The sequence below is a fragment of the Tympanuchus pallidicinctus genome, unplaced genomic scaffold (genome assembly GCF_026119805.1).
Source record: "Tympanuchus pallidicinctus isolate F22 unplaced genomic scaffold, pur_lepc_1.0 scaffold3, whole genome shotgun sequence".
NCBI lineage: Eukaryota > Metazoa > Chordata > Aves > Galliformes > Phasianidae > Tympanuchus > Tympanuchus pallidicinctus.
Genome location: NW_026294747.1, coordinates 5,701,834 through 5,727,613, shown reverse-complemented (window position 1 = coordinate 5,727,613; position 25,780 = coordinate 5,701,834). Strand labels below are relative to the sequence as shown.

General features: G+C 39.0%; 1 protein-coding gene across 2 annotated transcripts; it reads right to left on the bottom strand.

Annotated features, from left to right (window-relative positions):
• Positions 1-2,110: 2,110 nt before the first annotated feature.
• BUB1B (BUB1 mitotic checkpoint serine/threonine kinase B) lies at positions 2,111-25,780 on the bottom strand. Of its 2 annotated transcripts, none has more exons than XM_052694961.1 (24): positions 25,696-25,780; positions 25,451-25,602; positions 23,884-23,943; positions 23,471-23,615; positions 22,445-22,641; positions 22,168-22,346; positions 21,859-22,052; positions 18,697-18,791; positions 16,718-16,944; positions 16,327-16,439; positions 15,054-15,151; positions 14,723-14,775; positions 14,175-14,282; positions 13,493-13,577; positions 13,013-13,115; positions 11,298-11,584; positions 10,265-10,434; positions 9,047-9,193; positions 8,727-8,839; positions 8,303-8,464; positions 7,463-7,605; positions 6,598-6,769; positions 6,130-6,236; positions 2,111-2,667 (listed from the first exon to the last, which is right to left on the bottom strand). In XM_052694961.1, exons 2-24 carry the CDS (start codon positions 25,591-25,593, stop codon positions 2,481-2,483), a joined length of 3,288 nt encoding a protein of 1,095 aa, XP_052550921.1. In that variant the 5' UTR covers positions 25,594-25,602; positions 25,696-25,780; the 3' UTR covers positions 2,111-2,480. The 2 variants fall into 2 exon arrangements, with proteins under 2 accessions (XP_052550921.1, XP_052550922.1); XM_052694962.1 differs by having other exon boundaries at positions 25,683-25,772.

Genomic DNA, 25,780 nt, shown 5'->3' with positions numbered 1-25,780 from the left:
CCCAGTTAGGTCATTTGTGACAACTATAGTAAGAGAATTTAGAACAGCTGCAAATTCTAATATACTACTTACTATATGGACAAGAGCACACTAAAGAAAACAAGTGAAAGAATACCATAGTTCACCATTGTACTCAACTGCTTAAACAATAAAAGACTGTATGGAAAACAAGGCTGCCTAGGGAAACCTCTAACATATTAGTGCAACCAGCTCATAGGCTAGGCAGAGACTAACCTACATGGAACAGCTGCAGGATTTCAGTTGAGTAGAACAGGGAAAATGATGCAGAAGAGATGTCTGTGCAATTTTTTTTTGCTGTTGTTATGGCAAGTCTTTAATACTATTATGAAAGTATATTGCTAAAAAACAGTTTTAATAATTCACTGAGGTGCTTATGTTGTGTATGATATACATGAACAGTAATAAGACATGCTCATGTTACTATTCCAGAAGAGAGTCTTACTCAAGGGAAAAGGATTAGCACATTTCTTGCTCAGAGAGAAAAAAAACAGCCAAGAAAACAGCAGTAACTGTCATTTCGGTTTCATAGTATTAATTAGAATCATAGAACCATAGGATGCCCTGGGTTGCAAAGGACCACAGCACTCCAAGCCCTGCTGTGTGCAGGTCGCCAACCAGCAGCCCAGGCTGCCCAGAGCCACATCCAGCCTGGCCTTGAATGCCTGCAGGGATGGGGCATCCACAGCCTCCTTGGGCAACCTGTTCTATCCTTTGTGAAAAATAAAGGCAAATAGATTCACTTACATATTTTGAAGATATAAGGAGCAAATTTCTCTTACTGAACTTCTGCTGAGAACTCTCAACTGTACATTCAGACTGTTCTCAAAAGCTTGTCTGAATAAGGTTAATGACTTGTGTGATTAGTTCTTTTTTGCTGAGTGGAGACAGGCCTTGACTTGGGATGACCAGGCACTGTTACGAGCATTCTCTTCCTAAGCTACTTAACCTTCCTAGCAGTGTTGCAGGATCTAAACTGAAAATCTTAAAAATGAGAGGGCAATGTGCAAGATCCCCAAGATTTTGTCTAAAGTTAAGTTTGAAGATAAGCAAAATAAAAACTGAATGAAAAAGAAAAACATGCAAATTCATCTCCAGCTGACAACAGTTAGTTCAACACATAGCTTCTGTTTATTTTAGCAGTGATCTTTGTCCCAGCCTCCGGCTGAAAAAAGGTCATTATTTGATCTACTTGCTCCATGGATGGTCAACCTGTACTACAGAAAGCATTATTTGAGGCATCAATGGACAAAACATTCTTCAGTGGTTTACATTAGCTTGAAAAGAACTATGAAGAAAACATGAGGGACCTGGAAGAGCAAGAACACGTCAAAGCACAAGCATTAGCACAGGCAGGAAGAACAGGAAAGCAGAAAGTGGTTTGTAACAACTTCAGAACAGAAGTTTCAGAATAGAATTTAGAGATAACAGTCAAGCAAGTGGTAATCAAACAGAATCATGGTCAGAGAATTTAACAAAACAAAGCAAGCATCTAAAGCTAGCTTGTTTGTTACTAAAAGAATTACTATTGGTGTAGCATTCTACTTGTACATATGTGGGAGAAAGTATGAGAAGTAAACCATGCATCTGAGAAGTTCCACTGCACATAAGCTATACTGCACCTTCACCTTGGATCCTGTATATTCTGTTCAGTCTTGAATTATTACAGGCCTTAGTACTGGTTTCAGTAATGCAGCATATAAAAGGGTAACACAAACATGTATGTCCAAAAGCTTCCACAAATACCTGCAATATCATCAGCATGTATAGCAAATAGTCTGCAAGATTTCTGAAAGATTTCCAATCCAGTCAGTAACTCTAGCCCCTTGTGAGAATAGATAAAACATGCTTTGAGAGAGAAAAATGTAACTATGCACCTTTTTCCACTTATGTCTTCATTATTTTCCTGTGATGATCATCCATGAGAGCATATTTCAAGTAGAAATGTCCAGGAAATTCCGCATGGTTATGAAAGCTGCCACTAAGTGAGATGCTTTCACACCTAGTAGTTGAAGACAATTCCCAGCAAGGCCAAAGTGGACAGTAAATCAAACCTTTTGAACAATCTGACAGGAACGCTTAAGAGACAGAGTTGCAAACAAGATACAACTTTATTAAGGAAAAAATGATAAAAAACAGTACTACAGACAACCTAAATGTAGGACTGAGAACTTCTGGGAACGCAGCATGAACAAGGCACTAAAACATTTTTAAGGAACTATAACAAAGGAGTAGGGGGACAGTTGGGACAATCTATTTTTCCTGGCAAACTGCGTGGGCACAGACTAGGTCACGTAACAGTTTCAGGATATCTAGGCACTGATGTGATACTCTTTGGTGACTCCTGTGTGAAGTACTGTAGAATTGGCTACAATCACTGCTCATGCTTACAGTTGAAAAAAATAAAGATGTTAACAACAACTTCCCCTCTATAATACAGAACAGATTACTCCTCTGTGAAATCAGAACTTCTCGAGGCACAATGCATCTCCCAGCGCTGCTAAGGATTCACAAAGATGTTCTTGGAAGCAGCTGTCAAACATGTCACTTATTTCCTCTCTCAATCCTCTCAGCAGCAGCACTGTGGACTTACCATCTGCATTCAGAATTTGCCGGAAAAATTTATCCCAGAAATCACAGCCAACAGTCCTAAAATAAACCAAGAAACTTTCAGTGAAACGAGTACGCACACGTGACTCATTAGTCAATACTTCCATTTAAATTCAGCATTAAACGCCCTGGGAAGACCAGGTCTAAAACAGTATTTTCACTCACACGGAAATAATATGAAAACTAACAATATAGTTCAGTTTGTTTGGGTTCCTTTCTCTTTCCCCAGTAGGCTTGTGCATAGTTTCACAGCTCTAAAACTTTTTTACAGTTACTTGTCCTAGCATACCTGATGTGTGGCTTAGAGCCAGATTTAACTCCCTTATTTCACCCCTCTTTCTTTCTTCCAGAGTTCTCCTACAGAAGTATTTCAAAGGCAATTAATAAACCCTCTGTTTCACAGATATAGACTTACAGTTTGAATAAAAAGGCAAAGTGACTCATAAAATGCAAAGAGAACTGGTATGAGAGCTACTGTTTTGTCTTTCAGCGTCGCACTGAAGACTACAGACTGCGCAGCTCGTGACTTTAAGCCAGGAGTTACAGTGGCTTCTGAAGAAATTATCAGCCTCTATTTTGTGCAAGTGACTCAGAACAGCAGCCACAGTCTCAGTTCAAGCCAGATTGTCTATTACACTGATAACTCTTACATTTTTTAAGATAATGCAGTCATACAGAACCCAAAAGACAGGAGGCTATTTCCTTCCCAGCAAGTAAGACACACAGCAGAAGATGTTATGTGTTGGTAGGGATGTTTAAGGAACTGAGTGATAAAAATAGTCTAGAACTTCAAACAGCTTCTTCATGATAACTTTTATCAGCCTGCACAGATGAAGCTCCCTAAAATAACGTGGTGAAAATAGAAAAACTGAAAAGAAAAAAAAAAAGAAAAAAAGAAAAAAAAAAAACCAACACTGTTGGAACCAAAATGTCTCTGTACTCATCCTCTAATAACAGTAACATGTTGAAACTCCACTTCCCTAAAAAAGAGATTAAGTCAGCCTTATATTAATACTCAAGAACGAAAAGAACTTGATCAGAATTTACATTCTACCTTCCCAGAAATATTTAATACCTCAAATTAAGCAATTGGTATTCATTCTGTCAGCTTCTGAAGGCGAAGGGGTGTTGCTTTGAGCACCATTAGCCCTCCAAGGCCATTGTTGCACCTTGTTTTACAATTCTTGACTTGCAAGGATAAAACACAGCATTAATGAATATCCATCAACTGACTCCTCTCAGAGTGAAGCCCTTTCACTGCACAGGCAGTTCTGGTTGATGAAGACATCCTGCAGCAGTAAACTAACTTGCCAAAGATTACTTGAGAACTTAATGAAAGCTTTAAATTGAGTGGAGGAAAAGTCATCAGCTGTTAATAAGAACCAGACACACCGAAAGATCTAAGCGTGAATGTAGAATCTGACAAACAAAAAAGATTCTGTACAGATTGCTCATTCCTGCGTAATGAACTGCCCCATTGATGCTGTTGATACATACAAGCCTGCTGGACTGAACTGATAAGTGCTTAAGGTTTTCAGTATCAAGAATTGCAAGAAATCATTCATCCTTTCTTCCATTTTAGTAGCAATGTAAAAAAAAAAAAAAAAAAAAAAAAAACCATCACCACCAGAACGGAAAGGTTAAATTCTTTATTTCTATTGACAATTTCAAAAAAAGAATTCATAAACTAATATATCTAAGTAAAAGATGAACCACTACAAGCTGGGTTCAGTGTTAAAAACATATGCCCAAGCTTTGCCTTCTCCTTCCTTAAAATTCCTCTAACCCCTCACAGCTCTCAGTGCCCTTTCTACTCAAGCATCTCTGTACCCCACCTCCACCCAAAACCTCTTTTCTTTCAATTCAAGTCCACAGCTTTGACCCAAATTCCTTTCAGCTGACCCCTCCTTTCTAAACTCCCCATAATGGTCAGGCCAACCCTTCCACACTATTTATTTCTACACCCACTACTCACATCATCCCAGTCCAGTTACCAGAGTTACTGCTATTTTTCCTCAATATCCACACCCAGATGAGGTCCCTAACATCCTTTCTTAGCTCAGGCCTTGTTTGGCTTCACCTGCTATAGCTCAATTTCATCTCTTGTAGAATGAAAAAAATCCAAGAAAGAATATGAGATATAAAAAACAACACTTACCAGAATTGTATCCTACCATCCCAACAAAGCATCACAAAAAGAAAAAAAAAAAAAAAAAAAAAAAAAAAGATTGCGTCCTGAGAGAAATGAATGTATGGGAATTCTACTTCTCAGGGCGTCAGATTTACTCAAAGACAGTAGAGAACAAAAGCCAGTTTCCATCAAGAGCTTAGCTGCTGTGTTTTCCCCTCAGTATTTCTGAAACTAAAGCATTATAAAATGCAGGTTTACTGCCAACCTATAAATCACTGATATTCATAACCACAGAGATGAATTACTCCTGGTGATTTTGTGCCTAGTGCATACAATATCCCTAGCTACAGCATACAACACTGCATGTATGGTCAATATTCAGCAGAAGCTTGCTATAGCTTTGTAACTACTGGTATCACTGTGTGTAAAAAAACAAATGTAAAGTAAAGAGGGGAGAGCTTTTATATCCCTGCACAAAGCTTGAAATTAGATTTTTTTTTTCCCCCCTAATGGTTGACTACAACAAACTAAGAAGCGTAAGTAATGCAGGTTGCTAGGGAACTGGACAAATCCCAAATCTGCAGCAGGTTTTCTTGAAGAAATGGTTACAGAAGGACATCTAAACTGACTATAGCTAATATACCACGATCCTGAATGCAGACCGTTCTCAGGAAATTTCTGTTATGAGCAGAGCTCTGGAAAATCCTAAGGAAATGCTAAGGCCGAGAAATTCTATAGGATATGACTAGTGAAATAAATAAGCATTTTGTGTAAGAATAAATAAAAGGTGTATGAAGACAGTTTTGTAGCCAAAACATGCATCTAAAAGGGAGCAGTACTAATTAATAACTGAGGACAAAAACCATCACTTCCCAAAAAGTGGTTGCCTTAATTGGTTTTCCTTCCTGTACATGTATAAGATTAATATTGCTTCTGCAGATGTTGTAGAAAGAAAAGCAGTGGCTTAGTGTTTTAGCCCTTCAATAGAGCCTAGAATGAAGAATGCAGAAAATCCAAATCACCATTTCTAAAGCAAAATGCCCATGCAATTTTTTTTCCTCACTACCCTCACACTTCCAAAGCTTGGCCTGTCAAGTCAGAAGGGAGACTAAGACAGTCAGGTCTGAAAGGCAAGCAAAATAAACGATCAACATTGTAACTGGCCTGTACAGCCCTTATTCAGCTTAAAACTGCCACCTGCATTGCACTAAAGCTACTCCAGATTCATGCAGTGTGTGAGTTTCAAAAATTAAGCCTTCACAGCACTTATCTAAAATCTGTGTTCTAAGCTTTTTACAACTGTAAAGAAAATGAAGGAAATTGAAGGAAGTACATTCCTTCACAGCAGCCTCCTCTGAAAACAGACTTACTTGGATACATTTTGGCTGATCTTCCAAATGGAGTTCTCCTGATAGACCTGGACATGCTCACCAAACAGCATCAAATGGGCTATATCTGCAACGCCAATCAAGTCTGCCTGCAAGTAACAACAAAGTTCAATTTCATTTGATTCCGGCAGTCCACTACAGATTTCTAATATTGTGCTTTTACACATTTAATTATGAATTGGTCTTTGCATTAGAATCTTCAGGAGTTAAGCAGTACAACTTCTTCAAAAGTAGAATTCTGGTTTAACTCTACACTCTTAAATAGATAGAGCAGTCACAGACACTCAGCAGCACTGTTCTGGAGTTGCTAAGTCCCTTCAGTTAAAGCCAAAAACAAATCAGATGATAAATTCTCTTTATTCAGTATTTAAGTTTCCCATAAGTTCTTTTAAATACAAAGATTTTGAAAAGGAAACACAGACACTAAGATACCCTGCCAGATGTATTTACCTGATAAGGAAGGCAACTTTTCGCCAGAAGCTGCTGTCCATGAGGGGTCTGAGATATTGGAAAGCTGCTGAGTAAGCTTACGTGAGACTGCAGTCTTAAATCCAGACTGTGAGAGAAATCCACTATCTTCAGAGCTCTTGTCATCTCATTATTAGCAAATGGATCACAGATCCTGAGAAAGAAAACAAATCAAGCAGGAAGAAATACAACTTTAAAAAAAAAAAACAAAACCCATGTGTAGTATATGTGAGCTTTATCTATGGCAATACTTCCCTCTCATGGTTAGCTTAAGAACTACTTCTGAACAAACAGCATGTGAAAGGGAAAGCAGCTGGCAGCCTGAAGCTGATACCAGTATCTCCAGAGTAAGCAATAAGAAATACTAATGGGTTACAGATGTTGCAGCTTTTATATTCACCACAGTTCTCTGAAACATAGTTAGCGGAACAGGAAAGTAAGCTTGTTTCTAGCACTTTTCCCTCTCCTTCAGGAATTCAAAATCCTTTTACATGAGAAAGACTTAAATATTATAATACTTCATTAAACCTTTCCTCGTCTACACACCAGTGAGCACAAACTGAAAGGCTGGGAGGGAAAGTACTTGTGTAGAGGGCAGTATACTGCCAAGCCACTAATATAAACAGATCACATGTTCTGTCTTCTAATTTCTTGTTTTATGCAGGACCAAGTCATTTACGACATTCAGTTAGCTGTCTGGTATGTTTGTAAAGCAGAAATTTGGGAACACTGACAAAAAACATTTTACTTAGTATCATATGCATTTTACAGCATCATTCTACACCATTTCTTGGAAGGAGGCAGACTGTGAAAGAAAGGTTGATTCGATTCATACACATAACCTAACCTGTCTCCCAGAAAGAATATTTCTGGTCTCAGATCTCCATGGACAATCTCTGCTTTGTGGAGCTTCTCTACCACACCCAGAAGATTATAAACAACTAGTAGAATAACTTCGTCTTTAATGGACTTGCAGCCAAAAATAACATCCTGAAAACAGGAAATAAACATGCATTTATATGCCATTCTACCTCAGATTAACAAATATTTATAGCTCACCTTTCCACCCCCTCTTACCCCACTCATCTGTACAGAGATAATGGTCCTACCCTAAATTCAGTAAAACCAGATTTTGCCCATGAACAGTATAGACAGAAAGTAACCATGAGCTCGCAGAAGACGCTATTACTCAGAAGAGGACAAAAGCTCAGGAGGAGGAAATTGAACTGAAGGCTGAAATTACTGTTTTATTTATAACCTATTTAATTTATATGCAACAATCCAAAGAGAACTTTCTAGACTTTATTTAAAATGTAAATCCTTGAACGAGGCACTAAAGTGCTGTGACCTTTCAAAAGCAGACTGGAACTCATTAAAAGATGCCAAGCTAAACCGTAAGTAGTGTTAAATGCAAAAGTTACAGAGTTCTTGGCTCAGATTGTTTATCACTTACGAATAAAAAATAGTGAAGAACTGCTTTTTTCCCAAAGCAGCACATGATCTACAACTCAGAAAACAGTTCTAACTAAAACTAGAATAGACAATCTTAATTTATATGTAGGTAAAACAAAATATAAGATCTAGATTGCAGAAATGCATTTACTCAGTCAGCAGTGCCTGAAATTCACTGATGGTACCCTATGGAAGTGTTCATGGCCTCCTACAGCTGTACTTTATCTGTACTGACCCCAAGTGTGAAGCGATTTATATTCCTGTGCAGAATAGCACAGCCGTCTTGGTACAAGAAACAGCTACAGTTTTCACTGAAGCTTTGGTCAAAGTCAGCATTCAAACGCTCCTGTAGTTGAAGCATGATATAAAAATCCCAAGGAACAGCCTGAGAATACACCTACAAGAGGATACATAAGAACATTTGTTTCAGGATTAAAGCAAAAGTTGTTCATATCCTTCTTTCCCTTTTTTAAACACCGCTTTATCAAGGAACATTTTTTCCACAGTCAGAAACCTTCAATCTGTATCAGTGAGAGGACACGAGGTATGGCAAATCTTACGTGTGGCATTCCTGAAATCACGATGAAGTTAATGTATATCGTATATCTCATGATATGAATTTAACATTTCACACTTCATGCACAAAAGCGTTATCTTACCTTTATGGCAAATCCCTTTGCATCTAATTGAAGAAAGTTCACTGGAATAGCAAAAAGCATTTTGTATTCTTCATTGGTCCAATATTCCCGTTTGATACAGTAAGTCTCATTTCCTGTTATGAAATTTCACATTCATGAGCCATCACAGCAAGCATATGTCCAAATATGTACACGTTCATTCTGTATATAACATACTATGGATACATTCATTCTGTTCCCCATCTTCACCACATAAAACTGTGGCTGAATAAAAAGTGCATTTCAAACCAATTACAAGATAAGTGAGGTCCCTTGCACTCCCCAGTGTCTGGGATACCTACCTAGCTCAATGTCTTTCTCAAACTCAATGACAGGCAGAGATCCAGTCTCCAAATGAAAACGTGGAGAAGCAGTCAGTGACTCTGGCATGGGATCTAGAAGCTTTTTACGCTGTTCAGCATTCCACAACAACTGAGTTGTACCATCACCTAGAAAGACAGTAAAAACAGATCAACCCAATAGGAGTATTGAGACTCTGAAAAGCTTCTGTTGAGAAAAAAAAATCTACCTGGATATTGGCTTTCCATTTGCAAGTATAGTAATCTGTTCCCAGTAGTTTCATTATTCTACAAAACGAACATAACTTATCTTTGAAACTGCCTTACACAGTACCTCATTACGAGGTTTCAGCAACACTACCATTAACGTACTGTAAAACATTCCTTTTGTGAGAAAGAAAGCTATGAATTAGATGAGATTCATCTGTGCAGCCCCAGTACAATCCAAATCCATTATTTTTCGAACTAACAGTCCTTTTCTAAAATCTGTATCTAGAGCAGACAATCAGTTTGTGATTTTTAAATGAAGGGTTTGATTGTAATTAACTTCTTTGAATACAGTAGGGTTTTTATTTAGGAAAAAGTTGGACACCAAATCTGGTGCTCTCTGCAACAAGAATTTAACGGTTTACACTTCCCAGAAAACCTTCAAGAAAACTATGTGCAGTTCTGAGCTTGTTTTTCCTGCATGGCAGAACAGAAGATGTCATTCAATAGATGAATCCATCTATACAAAGCCTGAGAAGTGTTGGCCTTCAAAATCAGGCAGAGCAAAACACAAAAGCACTAAAGGTTTCTGCCAACTTCCTTTCTTAAACACTATAAACTAGTAATAGTCGCAGTGCAGTTAACAGGTTTCAACCATGACCCTATGTTAAGCATGCTTATTTTTTACTCTGATTCCAGGTTCTGAGCAAACTTCATTATGGAATATGAGCAGTACAACAGACTTGTTGGATCACCTGGTCTATATCCATACAATAACATTGTTCCCAAAAGTAGATACACTAAGAACTTCCAAACACATAGTTTTAATTAAAATGTCATAAATTGAAATCAAAAGACAAAGCAGATTAAACACTCTGAAAATAATACAAGCTTAATTATACTGGCTAGGTTTTGAAGGCTCTGACCATTCCTATTCTAAGCTTTAACAAAGATCTGTAACAAGAAACAAAGCTCTTAGTTTCACATTTTCTTGTAGCCAAAATTTTCTGGTACCTCCAGAATCAGCAATTAGTTCAGCAGGCAAGCTCTGAGCAAGTTCCAGTTTCTCAGGGATGTGCAGGTATTTAATTGTGGATATTTGTGTAACAGAGGAAAGAGAAGATCCTGAAGAGACAGAAGAACCCGACAAACGAGTATCCTCCAGACTTGCTTCCATGATTGGGCTGTAAACAAAGACATCATCTACTCAGACTTTCAAAAAATGCAGGGTTTAAATCACTGCAGCCTACTGAAAGTATATTTCGTGTTCCCAGACTTCTTGTAGAAAAAAGTCTGTTCCCAGCCTTACTGGAAAATGGACAGCTATGTTGAAACCTCAAGTCTGCTTCCACCAGCTTATGTTCAGAATCTCTGTCTACAAATGACTCTTCCATTAAATATGACTAGTACAATAGGAGATGCACTGAATCTTTATTCCTCCCTTAGCTAACGAAGAATCATTCTTGCTCTTCCCTCCTAATTATAATCAGCATGGCTTCCAGGAAACTTGCCAAGTAAACAAACACCTTCAGCTTGGTAAACATGTTTACATACTAACAACTAGCACATCAAATTCAGTTGTGAACTAAGAAGATACCATAAAACAGGTGCTCTCTTCTTTACAGATGTAAGAAACAGCAGGCTATTTAGCAATTTTTTCTTTCCTTCTTTCTTTCTCTGTAGAGGAAATCTCAGATATGCTCACCCAATCCATTTCTATATATTAAAATGACCAATGAAACCAACAAGTACAAAAAAAAAAAAACAATTAGTCATCTTTTTATCCCCGGTTACAAAGACAGAATATATTTAAGAAATTCTTCACAAACTAACTGGTAGAAAAAGTATAGAGTCAAGTCCCTCAACAGCAATGCTGGAAAGCTAAACAAGTTTCCTGTTACTGCTCAAAACTGCTCAGAGCAAAATGGACCATGACCTAGGGAAACAGCATTCACTGTAAAAGAAAATAATTTCTTCAAAAACAGTAGTAAAATCACAACCGACAAGACACAGGAAAAACAGCTTGCAGTGTAGTGCTATTAATTACCTCAGTTTATTTACACAGAGAGCTTCGCTGTATGTTGCCTCACAAACTGGTGTTTTCTCATCCAGAGGTGCACTCTTGGGTTCTGGACAGTCTTCCTTTAGAACACTCTGTGAATAAGCAGGAGCTGGGACTCTCTGAGCTACCACCCCATGAAAGGGAGTTGAGGCCAGATGGGCAGCCCTAACAAAGTCACACGTGTCTTCTGGGTTGGCACAAAGGCTTTTGTGCTTGTAGGAGCCTGTCACAATTGCATCTTCAGTCAAAGGTTCAATTCCATGCTGCTCATCCTGAAACAGGTAGAAGAAGATTGAAAAGCCTGTAGCTTTTATGTCAAATTATACATACATTTCTAATTTAAAACTGAAAAGCTGTCTTCCACTTCTCCTCTCTCTCCATTGGGAAATTCAGAAGTTCTGCCAAGATGTGCTTCAAAAGTAACTTCCTTCCAAGAGAAAAGGAACCCATGACATGTCATACAAGCAAATATTAAATCTGTCACATTAAGTCACATCTGCTCTTTTTTAAGCTTATCTACAAGTATAAGAATAAAATTTATTCACTGGGGTTTTAAACTAGTCAAGTACCTCCCATATACCGTGTTATTTCTTTACCGTCTTCAACCCCCTCCTGCTGACTCTTCTAGTCATTCCAGTCCCACAGTTATCCCTCACCTCATCAATATGAAAAGCATTTTTCTTCCCTGTCTTCCACCCCATCACCTTCCAGCTTGACTCTGACACTCAGTCTTTGCACACTCCATTTACATCATTTATTCCAATCGAGTTATTGAAACCTAACTGTAATCTACTTGCATGTGTTTCCCACCCCAACTAGAAAGCCCATCAGAATTACATTCTAAAGCATTGCAGAGATGCCACATACTTAAAGGCTGCTTGCTCTAACACCCCAGAAGTGCTTCTCAGTTCAATTACAAGCGTATTATTTATGTGCTGACTAAAATGTTGGCCATGGAAAGGCATACGTGAAAACTAAAGTAAGCAGACATCCATGCTGACTCTAGAACCAAATTTAACACGAAGCTTTCCATGAATTACTTAAACTCTACTTGTATTTCATATTGCAACTGTCTGTAAAATCCTTCTCAGTTCAAAATAAAATCCTCTCACTGTTTAAAGTAAGATTTCCAGAACCAGTCTAAAGATACATTGCAGCATGCAGTAGTTAAATCCTTAGTGAGACAGCAACTTCTGCCTCTGAAAGCTTTACAAATCTGCAAAACTCGCATACAAAGAAGAGGAATCACAACAGCTTAAGAAACAAGTACAGAGGTTTAGAAAAGTCAAATATGCAGCTCTCCAAGTGACAGAATCTGAGATGTTTGTGTGGATGAGTAGCAAGAAAATGGATGAGTCGGAGACAGTGTTTAGAAGTTGTACTCAAACATACAACTTCTTAAAATTTTGGAGTGAAGAGTCCTGGCCATTAATCTGTTGCTTAAAATTTAGGAGGATTCCTTATCATTATCGTAACAGCCACCTTAAGGCCTAATATAAACATGAATTTTCCAGTGCAATTTTAAAATGATTCTACACTTCTATGAACATCACCCAATTCAATTGCCATGCTAGGCAGTGACTTAGGATCCTTGCTTATCTCAGGTTAGTCCAGCCAGTTTCACTCAGTTCAGCAGTAGAATGCCCTATTCCCATTTCTCCTAGACAGGAGATCTACCACAGTGTCAGCTGTTTCCTTACACAGGCTTCTGGTGGTATGTTTTCTTTCGCAGTGATAGAATCTGAAGTTTTGCGAACAGCAAGAGGGCGCCGAGCAGTTTTCTGGGCATGATCTGTAGAATGACTAAGAGTTATATGGCATTAAATATTTGTTGAAGGTTGGAATACTACAGACTCTTGTCAAGAGTTTTATCTATTGAATATTTCAACCTACAACTTTCTACTCCATAACTACAGTAAACCATAATATATGCTCTCCAGAATAAAGAAAGCTTACAAAACATTCTGAATAGTTCCAAACCTAAGAGGAACAGCAGGACAATGTCCCTTCATTACAGGCATCACAAGTAGCACAAAGAGAAAAAAAAAAAATACAAATAAAAAAGCCCACAACCATATAAGTAAGAGCCTGTAAGTCAGGTGTTAGAGAAAGTAGTTTGATACTTCTGTTTTACCTCCCCCCCCCCCTCCCTCTAAAATCTAGGTCATGAATAATTCTACCTTATATTTTGGTTTGCTGAAGTAGATGATTCATCAAATATAGAGAAAAACATAGCAGGATCTGGCGGGGGGAGGAACACTGCATCTATAAGGAAAAAAACAAGAGCTTTTCTTATATCAACACCTTTTTCCACAACTGTGTATCAAATACCCAGTATCCAGTACTAACAGGACTAACAGTATTAACAGGAGGGGAGCCAACTCCTGAAAGGGTAGATAACAGCAAGACAAGGGGAAACAGTTTTAAGCTGAAGGAGGAAGATTTAGTTTGGATGTCAGGAGGAAGTTCTTCACAGAGAAAGTGGTGAGGTGCTGGAACAGCTGCCCAGAGAGGAAGTGGATGCTCCATCCCTGGAGGCATTCAAGGCCAGGCTGGATGGGGCCCTGGCAGCCTGGTCTGGTATTAAATGCAGAGGTTGGTGGCCCTGCATGTGGCAGGGGGTTGGAGCTTTGTGATCCTTGAGGTCCCTTCCAACCCTGGCCATTCTGTGATTCTACAAAACGCAACTCAAAAGGTTTAAGACAATCTTAAAAATACTAGTCCCAGCAAGAGCTTATGAAGCTGATATTTAAATAAACTTTAATAAAAGGTTTGGATTTGTCATGTTGAAGAACTCCCCTTTTACCACTGTTCCAGCCAGCTTGTTGTTTTTTTTTTTTCTAGAATATGCTTAATTTTTACCTTTTTTTCCAAGGTTGGCTTTATCTCTCTGATCTTCCTGTTCATCCTCAGAGTCAGAAAATACACTTCCTCCTTCCAAATCAGGGCACGAATCAAGAGACTTGACTTCTGTCAATAGCAACAGGAGTCAATTCCAGTCAAAAGTAAGTTTTTCAGCATTCATCCTTCCCAACAAAATTAAATGCAATTTCTAATTGCTTCCCGCTATGAAACCCGCAGAGGAAATAACTAAAGATAGTATAAATTTTAACATGAGTTTTAAACTCCTGAAGACTGCATACACAAGTAAGAAGAAAGTTCTTCAGCTATTAAAAGAGAAAAATGCTCTCATGCTTTAAAGTCCTCTGAAACAATGAAAGTTCTCAAGCCCTTAAGTGCTGGGTCTATCGTTGAGATTTGCTTAATGGCACTAGCCTCTAGCACATTCTTATTTTCATTCTAACTCAAAAAGGCTATTGCTTTTTGCTTGCTACAGTTCTGCTATTCACATCAAAGAACCCGTTCTCTTCAACGCAGTCTTCTCATTCTCAGTACATTTAAATCCTTACCCTCAGAACGAGACAGTTTATGTGGCTGAATATCTTCTGAGAAGCAGCATTCACTGTGAACAAGATATAAATTTATTTTTGTATTTTACACACTCACAAAACACAAGAAAACTTCACAAAAAGAAATCAAAGATGACCTATGCTACTCATAAAAAATGAAGTTTATTCTCAGACAAACAACCTATTTTCACATAACTTCAGTTCAGATTCCGGTTACAGGCAGACACCTAAGGATACATCCACTCTTTCTGGGGAAACAGTGTTCTACATTACTTACAGTGAGTCGTACCCAGAAATGCTCACTGCTGGCAAAGAAAACCCTCTACATTACCTTTGCAAGTGAGGCTGTTTCATCCCAAGTTCTGTCACACCGGATAAAGTACGTTCTTGTAGTCCCAAAGGCGCTGACAGCTTTGTTACCTCTGTTGGCTGTAGAAACAAAACTATATTTTTGATTCTACAATGATGTAATGATAAACCATGCAACAATATTCCAAGAATGCTATAATAATCCCAGATGGGTTATTAGAGCACTGACAGATTAATAATTATTTTTGGATGCTTTTATTTGCACTTAATTTGCTGGCATAAGAAAGCATCCACTGCTTAGTGGATGAATAGATTTTACTCCTTGCAACCCCATTTTATGTATTTATTTATTTATTTTGAAACAGGAGATTTTAGTTATGCTGCAATTGTTAACAAGCACTTCCACAGCTTACATCAAATACAGAATATTCTGCATTTCATCATTTAAAAACATTTATTCCAAAGGTTTTAGAAGTGAGAACTGTGTCGGGGAGAGGGAGGGAGACTGTGAGAGGAGATATCTTATTAGCCCAAAGGACATAAGTAAGTTAAGGAAAACTTTTAAAGTAATAAACTTTTACTTGCTATTTGCAACTAGAAAAAAATGGTTTTCAAGAACTGCCAACAGAATAACAGCTTGGTGTGGGTAGTGGATTTTTTTTTGTTTGATTTCATTGAGTTGATAACATACTAGTTTTAGCTCTTGCTGAACAATGCTTACACAGCATCAAGGTCTGTTTCTCATGCTGTCCTGCCAGGGGCAAAGCAAGCTGGGAGAGGACACAGTTGGAACAGTTGATCCAAACTGAAAGCAACATTCATTTCTATTTGATGTTGTACTCAACAAGAAAAGCTGGCAGAAGAAGTATGAAGTGTGAATGGGGGAGGGAGAGATGGTTAGAGTTGCAGATCTGACTTCCCAAGTAACTGTTAGACGTGATGAAACTTTGTTTTCCCAGAAACAGCTAGACATCTTCCTGCCAAAGGGAAGCAGTGATTGCATTCCTTATTTATCTATCTAGTTGTCCTCATCTCAACCCGCTCTGCTTAAAAAGCACTGTCTAGGTAGACTACAAGACCTGAAGTCTTTGATTTACAGCCCTATTCTGAAAGCACATTCAGAAACATTTATCTGAATGTTAGTTTGCTGGATGACACTGAGTGTATGCGTGCAACAAATTGATATATCCTTTCACAAACAGGAAAACATACTAACCAAGAAAAAAATACTACTCCTCTGGTATTTTGAAATAGCAGCTGTTTGTAGAAATGCAGCTAAATAAGGAGGACAATACCTGCTCATGTAATTGTTGCTGTTTGTGGTTTTCTTTCTCCTTTAATTTCTTTTCCAGTTCCTCAATTTTCTTTTGTATTTCTTCCTTTTTCTGTGCTATGGTCTGTATCTCCTCTAAGGAAGAAAAGCTTGTAAGGCACAACATACGTTTCACGTTCAGGCTAAGGCCTGAAATCCTTTAAAAAGAAGCTAAACCTCCAGTCTGCTTTTCCCAGTTCCTGGGTTATATGTTAGTCACGTTACCTTCGGTATACTTCAGACTAGTTAAATAATTATTCCAGAAGAAAAAAAAAACAGCTGCAATAATAGATACTGTTATACAGTGACAAGAAATAAGTACAATTTTAGGATTTCATCTCAGAAAGATGAAGTCATTCCATTTTGAAGCATACCTTCAGCTTTCTGTTTTGCTTTCTTTCTGTAGACTTCAGCTCGAATCTCTTCAAAAGAGAATTCTTCCACTCCAGCATAACCTTTGTCTTTACAATACATCACTACTTCTTTCTTCTCCTGGTTATCCTGATGGTGATTCTGCACCCGCTGTAGAGGATCCTCTTCCTTCTCAGGCTTGCGAGCACTTAAAACATGGTTTACGCTGGGCTCAATCTTGCAGGGAGTCCTGAAGAGAAACAAAACAAAACGAGCAATTATTGCTTGGTTTATACATACTTCACTGAAACACAGCAGAGACAGTACAGGTGAGAAAACAGCTGGTTTCAGAATCTAGCTGCACAAATCTAAAGACGTTCTTTTGAAAGACAAATGAGAAAAGTGGAATGATAGCACATAAAAAGGAACAAAAGTCAGAGTGGTGTGAGAAAGGAAAAAAGAAGTGTTGTTAAGGCCCACTCAAGAGCAAATGAAATTCTCACGTTACTCTGAATCACCGTGCATTCTGGATTGATGCTTTTACTTTAGCTCCATCAATTCATGTGACCACATATACAAGTCCCTAATCACCCTGCTAAACAGTTCACCTGATAAAAAAAATATATATGATATATATATACACACACACACACTCCAAGAAACAGCAGGACTTGAAAGGTCTTGAGTTAGATTGAGCTTAGCATTTTAGATTAAAATAAAATACTTAAGGAAAAAATAAGCAGCAAATTCTAAATGAGAATATTCTGCATACCAAATGACAGGGAAAAAAAATTTCCTTGTTACAAAAATTACAGAGTTTGTGCAGTGAAAGGGGCCAACAATATTCACTTCCTTATACTGTCAGTTCTTTCAGGAAGTGCTACCTGCTAGTTTTCGGGTGAGGAATCAATTTGTACAAACTTCCAGGTAATAATCCAGATGTCTCCTGCAATTATCTGTTCTTCAGTAAATGGTGATAAGAGCAACTGATCTAAAAAAACATGTCTGGAAATACTTCCTTTAAAAAAAAAAAAAAAAGTATTTTATATCTATATTTTGTACATATACATATGCTACCTTCTGTAAATTAGTATTTACCTAAGAGAGATCAGTATGTCAAGAAATCTAATTCTCTCTCCTGGAAGCCAGCAATGCCACCAAAATAGTCTTATTGGTTGGAAAATATTCTGTTTAAGCTTTCTTAAATTATGGTATGCCCTTAAGTTACGGTATGCCCTTGGTCAAAGCTACTCTGCAGCCCACATGCAAAAACCACAGGAAAGATCTATGCTGATAGACACCTTTCGGCATTCTTAGATTTTATGTACTTCAAAACCAAGGAAGCAGTACATAACATCAAACATTCTTTTCTACTTGTCTCTCTCTAGAGAACAAAATATGCTTTTATGGCCATCATTAGGCAGCAGAAGAAAGGTAAGCAGCTTTGCAAAATAAAGCATTTTCCTATTCTGAAATAAAACATAGCAACACCATTTCCTGGGACTGACCAGCATTTCAGTGAACACTGTGTGAGCAAGAAGGTAATTTCAGGCAAAACAGCATACTCCTCCACAACCTAAGCAACAATGTTGTCATGGAAACTTTGATAGCTGGTTTCAGAATAAAACTCCACATAGCCAGAGTATAGAGTCCCCTAAACAGCGGAAAGTGGCAATAATAAGCCTGTGTCAATTTGAAGCTGCTTTCACTGAGAAGAGCATCCTGAGACAGGTAACTGTGATATTCTGGCAGTGCACGGAATTAAACTAACAAACTCTTTAGCATGTATAAATGTATATTGGCTCCTACATAATGAACAGTCAAATATTTCTCATGTCCTGATGCACCTTTCACTGAAGCCTTTGCCATCAAGCTGAAATATTAAGGGCTTCTAGGTTGAAACCTTAATTCCCTTAGAGCTAGAAGCTGGATTATTTGGCAAAGAATCAGAATAGCACAAAGCAGCTTTGATAGCAATTCTCATTTCAAACTGAACACTCACATGACTTGCAGCTGAGCTGACTCTTCCACGTATGGGGTGAAATTGGGCACTGGACAAGGCACTTCTACACGAGAACTTGAGCTGCTGCGAGGACGCTGAGAAAGGAGAAGTAGGTGTTAGCAGCCTAAAGATTCAATTTCAGACTTTGCTTTCTCTTAACAACGGAATCCCCCTTTTTCCCACTATTTGACTCATTTGTCAGCTTACAAACTGTTTAACCTTCTCCAAGATGCACATTTACAACATAACCACTCTTCTAATACATGAACAGTTACAGATTCAGCCAGTTGGGTACTTGCATAAAAAAAAAAAAAAAAAAAAAAAAACAAGACACACCACTCCTGCACATCCTTATAAGTAGCTAGGCTCTGTTATTCCACAAGTGCCAGTTGAAGAAAGTATTCGTTTGCTCCTTGCTTGTTTTCCAGAAGTGCCATCAACTTTATTATTCAACCAAAGCTGTCTCAATCATAACATTCTCTCCCTTCTGCTGCCCACTAAGAACCTCCAGATTTCTCAGTTTTCTTCTGAGGCCATTCCTACACCACAGAAATTCCTTAACTACTATTAGAGTCTATTATTTAAAGAGAATACAGATGACATTGAGTCCCATAACATTCTACTCACATACATCTGCCTACCTGAAATATTCCTAGGTCCTCAGACAGAAAGTGTTACATTGTAGGAATATTTCAAATTGGCTTCTCTTTCCCACACAGCAGTTTACTTATCCATTCTGACTCTTAGAAACCTCTTTCCTAGGTGCAGCTTTTAATACCTCAAAGCAGTCACCAAAGATTATTCTTTCATTGTAATACAAGACAAAATGAACAACATTTCATTGAAGAGGATTTAAACAATCAATAAATCATAGGGGTAGAAGAGTCCCCTAGAGATCCTCCAGACCAACTCCCTTTGTAAGGAAGTTTCCTCCAGTACGTTACACAGGAAAATATCCAGGCTGGGTTTTGAGTATCTCCAGAGGTGGTCTATCACACCCAAAGTAAAAAGGTTTCCTCACGTTTGTACAGAACTTCCTATGTTCCACTTTGTGCTCATTGCCCCTTGATCTGCCACTGGGCAACACTGAGAAGAGCTTGGGCTCATCCACTTGATTCCTGTCCTTTAGACATTTATAACCATTGATAAGATCCATTTGAGACTTCTCCAGGCTAAGCAGCCCAACTACAGTTACAGGTCTCCAGCTTGACTCTGCAATGCCTGTCACAACCTCTGAGCTATATAAGTTTGCCAGTTCTCAATCTACCTCTCCTCCCACTCTTTTGTCCCACGCTTCTTAAGCTTACCTATGAGAATATTGTGTCAAAAACCTTGCCAAAGTCAATGTACTTATTAATATCTGCTGCTCTCCCCTCATCAACCCAGCTGGTAATCACATCATAGAAGGCTACCAGACCGGTCAAACATGATTTCCCCTTGATGGATTCCATGTCGAGTGCTCCTGATAACCGTCTTCTCTTCCAATTGCTTGGAGATGACAACCAGAACAAGTTGCTCCATTAACTTCCCAGGGATGGAGGTGAAGCTGACTGGTCAGTAGCTGCCAGAATCCTCCTCCTCGCAATTTTTGAAGGATGAAGTAGACACTGACCGCCCCTCAGTCAATCTTCAGGTACCTCTCCCATTCTCCATGAGCTTTCAAAGATGACAGATGCTTGGCAATCATTTCTGCATTCAGGGTCCATGGATTTGCGAGCACTGGGTTTGCCAAGACAATCTCTGACCTCCTTGACCAAGGGGAAATCTTCCTTTCCCCGGATTCTTATCCCAAGGGTCTGGGATTCCCAAGGTTAGTTATTAGCAGTAGAGACTGCAGCAAAGGTGTTCATTAACTCCACCTTTTCAGTGTACTCCATTACCAGGGCACCCATCTCATTCAGCAGCAGACCCATATTTCCCCTGGTCTTCCTTTTGCTACTGATATACTTAAAGAAGCCTTTCTTCTTGTCCTTGACCTCCCTCACCAGATTTAATTTCAGATGAGTCTTAGCCTTCCTTCTTGCCTCCCTGCATGCCCTGACAACACTGTCTACTCAGCTAGTTCCAGCTCAGTTAAACTATGAAAGTGAGAACAGAGAAAACTCTAAAGACTCTAGAAGCATTTGGGGGATCAGAATAAACATAAAGCAGCCTGAAACAAGGCAAATGATAGAATAAATTTTACGTTAATAAGTCTTCTTCCTCATTTTTCTCAGCTAAATTAAACCCATCATTTACCATAAACTTCTCAATTTACTTAGTAAAATTGTTTTATCTGACAGCAATTCTTCCTGGAGTTGCCATGGATTTCATCCCTTTTGCTTCTTTCTCTAATTTTTGTTCCTAAGCTTCATTCTTAAGCACTTCTGTGCTGATAAGCCTTACGCACATATTTTATCATCTGATAACTTCCATTCTTCCTGTCTAATCTACAGATATCAGGAGCACGCTGGAAGTTATCTATGGACCTATGAAACAGAATTTGATTTCATAGGATTAACTTCCTTCAGATAGCACTGTGGACAATTTCTCAAGAAGAATAAACACCTGTCACAGCACCTTTTTACATCTTGTTATGCATCAGTTTAAACCATTGGAACAAACATTCCTTCTGTCATCCCTTTTTTCATCTCCTGACAAATCTCTGTACTGTCTGGATAAATATTCAATTGCTACAATTCAATTCCTTTGATGTTCAATCTTCCATTTTCATCACTAGCACTCTAAAACAGACTTGCAGAGCGCTGTACATGTATCACTTTCAGAAGCTGGGCAATGAGTCCTTTCTTTGGTTTGTATTTGGGTTGTATTGTATGATGTGAATTTAATTCTTGCTCCTTTTCGTACAGAAGGAACTTACGCTCAGCTTTTCCCTTTTTCTTATAGCGTTTTCCTGTCCTTCAAAAAATTTGGCAGGCCTACTCCGCCAACTTTTCCGGTAATTTGACTCAGGAAAACTTTAGTTTTCAAAACCTGTTCTAGCAAGATCAGCTTGTTAAGCTTGATTACAGGGGCCAGAGAGTCTTCAGGAAGAAATTAGAAAGTTCTACAGCTGCCTGTAGAAATAAATCCCAGTGAAGTGTGAAAGAACCCAATCTTTGTCTCAGGGATTGGATAAAGACATTGGCTTACATACATCTTCCTCTTTTTGCATCTCCTTACCCTCCCAGAGTTCCAAGGTCCCGCGCTGATTTCATTCTCCTTGGCCTTTGGAGCTGGTGGTTCTGTCCAATGCTGTGGAGTAAGCACAGGAATCTCAGGTCCAGAAGCTGAAGCGGAATTTTCATCAAACACAGCAAAGCCCAGATTATTTGAAAGCTGCTGAGGAGTCTGGAAACTTCTGTTTTGGTTTGTGGCTGTAAGTGGAAAGATTTATCCAAATTAGCCTTTAACCTATCACACTTGGTGCAAATTCTTCAACAACAGGGTGTAAGTTTTCCAACAATACATTGCTTCAGCAACTGAACATACCTTTAAGTGCATCTCCTACACGACTAATTGGAGCTCTCACTTTTTTCTTCCCCCTGCCTTTTAGATCTGCCAGCGTGCTTCTCTGAGGTTCTTCAGTTCCCAGAAGACCCATATCTTCTTCATCAACAGCTTCCTCAAGCCCCAGAAGTGTTTGCCGAGAAACACGGGTCTGAAACTGCCTGAGAATATCAGAGAAATCAATAAAAATTTCACTGTACAGGTATCCACTAAGACATGCAAAACTACTTCAAGCTCTTCTCTTCAGCTGGAAGCTTACCTGTGATGAGACTGGAGTTTATCCAAAGGCTCCGCCCTGCGATTAAGGCCTTCCTGGAAGATCATATCTGCTTTCTTAAAACTTCCTCGAGCCTCAAGTTCTTCTGCCCATGTAATATAAAGTTGTGCCAATGTTGTACCAATTTCCTGACTATGCAGATAACTGTACAGATCCAAGGGCTCATTACAGCAATTTCCCTGAAATAACCCAAGTATTTCAAAGGGTGTCAATGTCTGCTTTTTGACACCTCTGCAACATTGCTTTTATTTCAATACAAGACTTGCAGCAGCAGTTGTTAGGTCAAGACATACTATTGTATCATGTCACAGTGCACAGAAAGAAAGAAAGCAAGTCACCAGGAGAAAACAAATGAGGAACACCTCTGACAATACCTGTGAATGTCAGTATTACTTACCCCTTAATTTTAGCTTACATATTCCAAGTATTGAATTTAAGTGTTTTTTTCCTATATTTCTATCACTGAAATATGTCATTTTGGCATTCCTGAGAATAGTTACTTTACTAGAAGTACAATATACATATATTAGCAGTCTAGGAACTAGGTGAAGAAGGGAAACAAGTCCCTTTAAGAAGGCAAGAACAGCAATTAAAAATATCAATGAAGAAACAAGGCAAGACCAGAGCACACAGGTTTTTCTTAAGACTTAGATGTGGATACAATGCAGTTACAAGTTAAAATGACTGGCAGGACAGATACAACACCTAAAAGATATCTTTAAATCCCAGAATATGTACAGAATCAAGCTTCACTCGCTCAAACCAGCTTGTTTGTAAAACAAAACAAAAAATTTTACAGAGTATATCACCATACAAATAGAATGACCTTGAGAAACATCTGAAGATACCACTGAAAGTTTGAAATAGAATTCCAGAATAAGCATTAAATTTGCAGAGACAACTCCTAATATTGCACTAGTTGCACTTTTACTTGGAAGGTTAAAGAAAATAGTTATGTAAATGACAAATAAGAAAAATCAGCACTCGAGATTTTCTCAAAACACTCACAAATTTGAGCCAGAGACTTAGATAGCGGGGATCTTGGTAGTATCTCTGCTGCTTGTTGAGAGCTTTCACTGCCCTTTCCAATACTGCAGAGAGATTGCACTCCTTTCCACCCTGGGGGAAGGTTTGCTCGGTCCACTTGATGTACCTAGGGATGGAACATATTCATAGGAATTCTGTTTGGAGTAAGACGCGTGGCTTCTGTTAAAGTACACAACGAGAGCTAAAGTAAAGCTTACGAATAGTATTGAAACAGATACTGCAGGTTATAACATATTTTAAAACAATTTTCTCTTTTAGCAAGTTTATTATTAAATTACAATAATATTTTCCTAAGCTTTTATAAGGGTGTCTAACATTTCAGGAGCATAGCTCTAATCATTCCATTATTTCTTTGAAAACAGAAGGAAGCTTACCTGTCCCAGACATCCAGTGGATCATCTCCGGAATAAAATCTGATTTCTGATTCAAATTCCCTAGGAAAAAAATATACATATTAACTATACGACAGGTGTGTGTAACTATTAATGCTTTCTATTCTGTAAACAATGATCATTCCTCTCATTCACATCATTTTATCAGTCTGTAATAAAAAAAATCTAAAATACCATACATTTCAACTTATTATATTTAGACAGAGTCACCCAAATTGTTCAGCTCAGTCAAATTCTGGCACAGAACACACACATCTATGCAGTCTCCTCACAGAGTCAACTTGGATTCCTCAGGGAACATGTATTAGAAGATGAGACTACAAATATAACTGAATAGGTTACAAGATACCCCCTTTAAGTGATATAATCATATATAACTACAGAATGCATAATGCATAAGAACTGTAACCAAACCCAAAGTGACTTCGCCCACTTAAGAGTCTCTGCAAGCTATGGAGGGCACAGATCTCTATGTGCTGTCACAGTAGTAGGAAACATTTATCTCCTGAGAAATCATAGAATGGCTTCAGTTGGAAGGGACCTTAAAGATCATGAAGTTTTAACTCCCCTATTGCCAGCAGGTTTGCCAATCACTAAATCAGATCAGGTGCCCAGGGCCCCATCCAACTTAGCCTTTCCAGGGACAGGGCATCCACAGCCTCTCTGGGCAGCCTGTGCCAGCATCTCACCGCACTCTCAGTGTGAAATTTCCCCCAACATCTACCTAAATCTTCTCTCTTAGTTTAAAACCATTCCCCATTGTCCTATCATCATCTACCCTGGTGAAAAACTGCCCACCCTTCCATTTATAAGCTCCCTACAAGCACTGGAAGGCCACAACCAAGACTCCTCACAGCCTTCTCCAGCCTGAACAAGCCTATCTCCCTCAGCCTGCGGTTTTAAACTGAGAGAGGGGAAGTTTAGATGTTAGGAGGAAGTTTTCACTGAAAGTGTGGTGACACACTGGAACAGGTTGCCCAAGGAGGCTGTGGATGCCCCTTCCCTGGAGGCATTCAAGCCCAGTTTGGATGTGGCTCTGGGCAGCCTGGTCTGCTGGTTGGTGACCGTGCACATAGCGGAGGGTTGAAACTACATGATCATTGTGGCCCTTCTCAGCCCAGGCCATTCTATAATTCTATGATTCATAGGAGAGGTGCTCCAGCACTCTGAGAATCTTTGTGGCCTCTGCTGGACTCATTCTATAAGGCACGCACCTTCCTTGTGCTGGGGGCCCACTGCTTCAATTGATTATTGCACAAAGGAAGAAACAAACAAAGACTCCTTCTTATGAGCATTAAGTATTCTTCATATTGATCACATTTAAAAGCACAAAAGAACCTCTCTAAAGTCTGATGTTTAAACCATCCATTGCTATCCTAAAAACAGTCACCTATGCAGTGCAGCACCCACAGCAACACCCTCAGCATAATGAAGGCTATAAATTCAGTTCATTTCTCAAGCACCAGGGAGGTTAGTACAGGTAGACAAGGCACAGAAAAGCTACTGAGAATGCAGGGAAATAAGGTGGAAAAGCTAAAGTAGGGCTTACTGTTTTCTGATCTGAGCAGCAGTGCGTCTGGAGGCGTCCTGCTGAGCCAGGGCCTCCTGCAGCGTGGTCATGACCCGGCCCTGCCGCAGCGGCTGCACGTTCTCCTTGCTCAGCTCCCACTCATCGTCGCCGTCCTGTGACATCTTCAAGCTCTGCGTGATTACAGAAAGCGATACAACGTTAATGTGACAGGACACCTAACCTGAAATCGCATAAATCCAGCTTTCGTTACCCAATTCCCGCACCCGAACGCCTCTTTCCCGGCTCTGAAGCAACGGCGCGAACCCGCGTCACAACGGCAGCATCGCTGCAGCCCCGGAGAAATTCAAA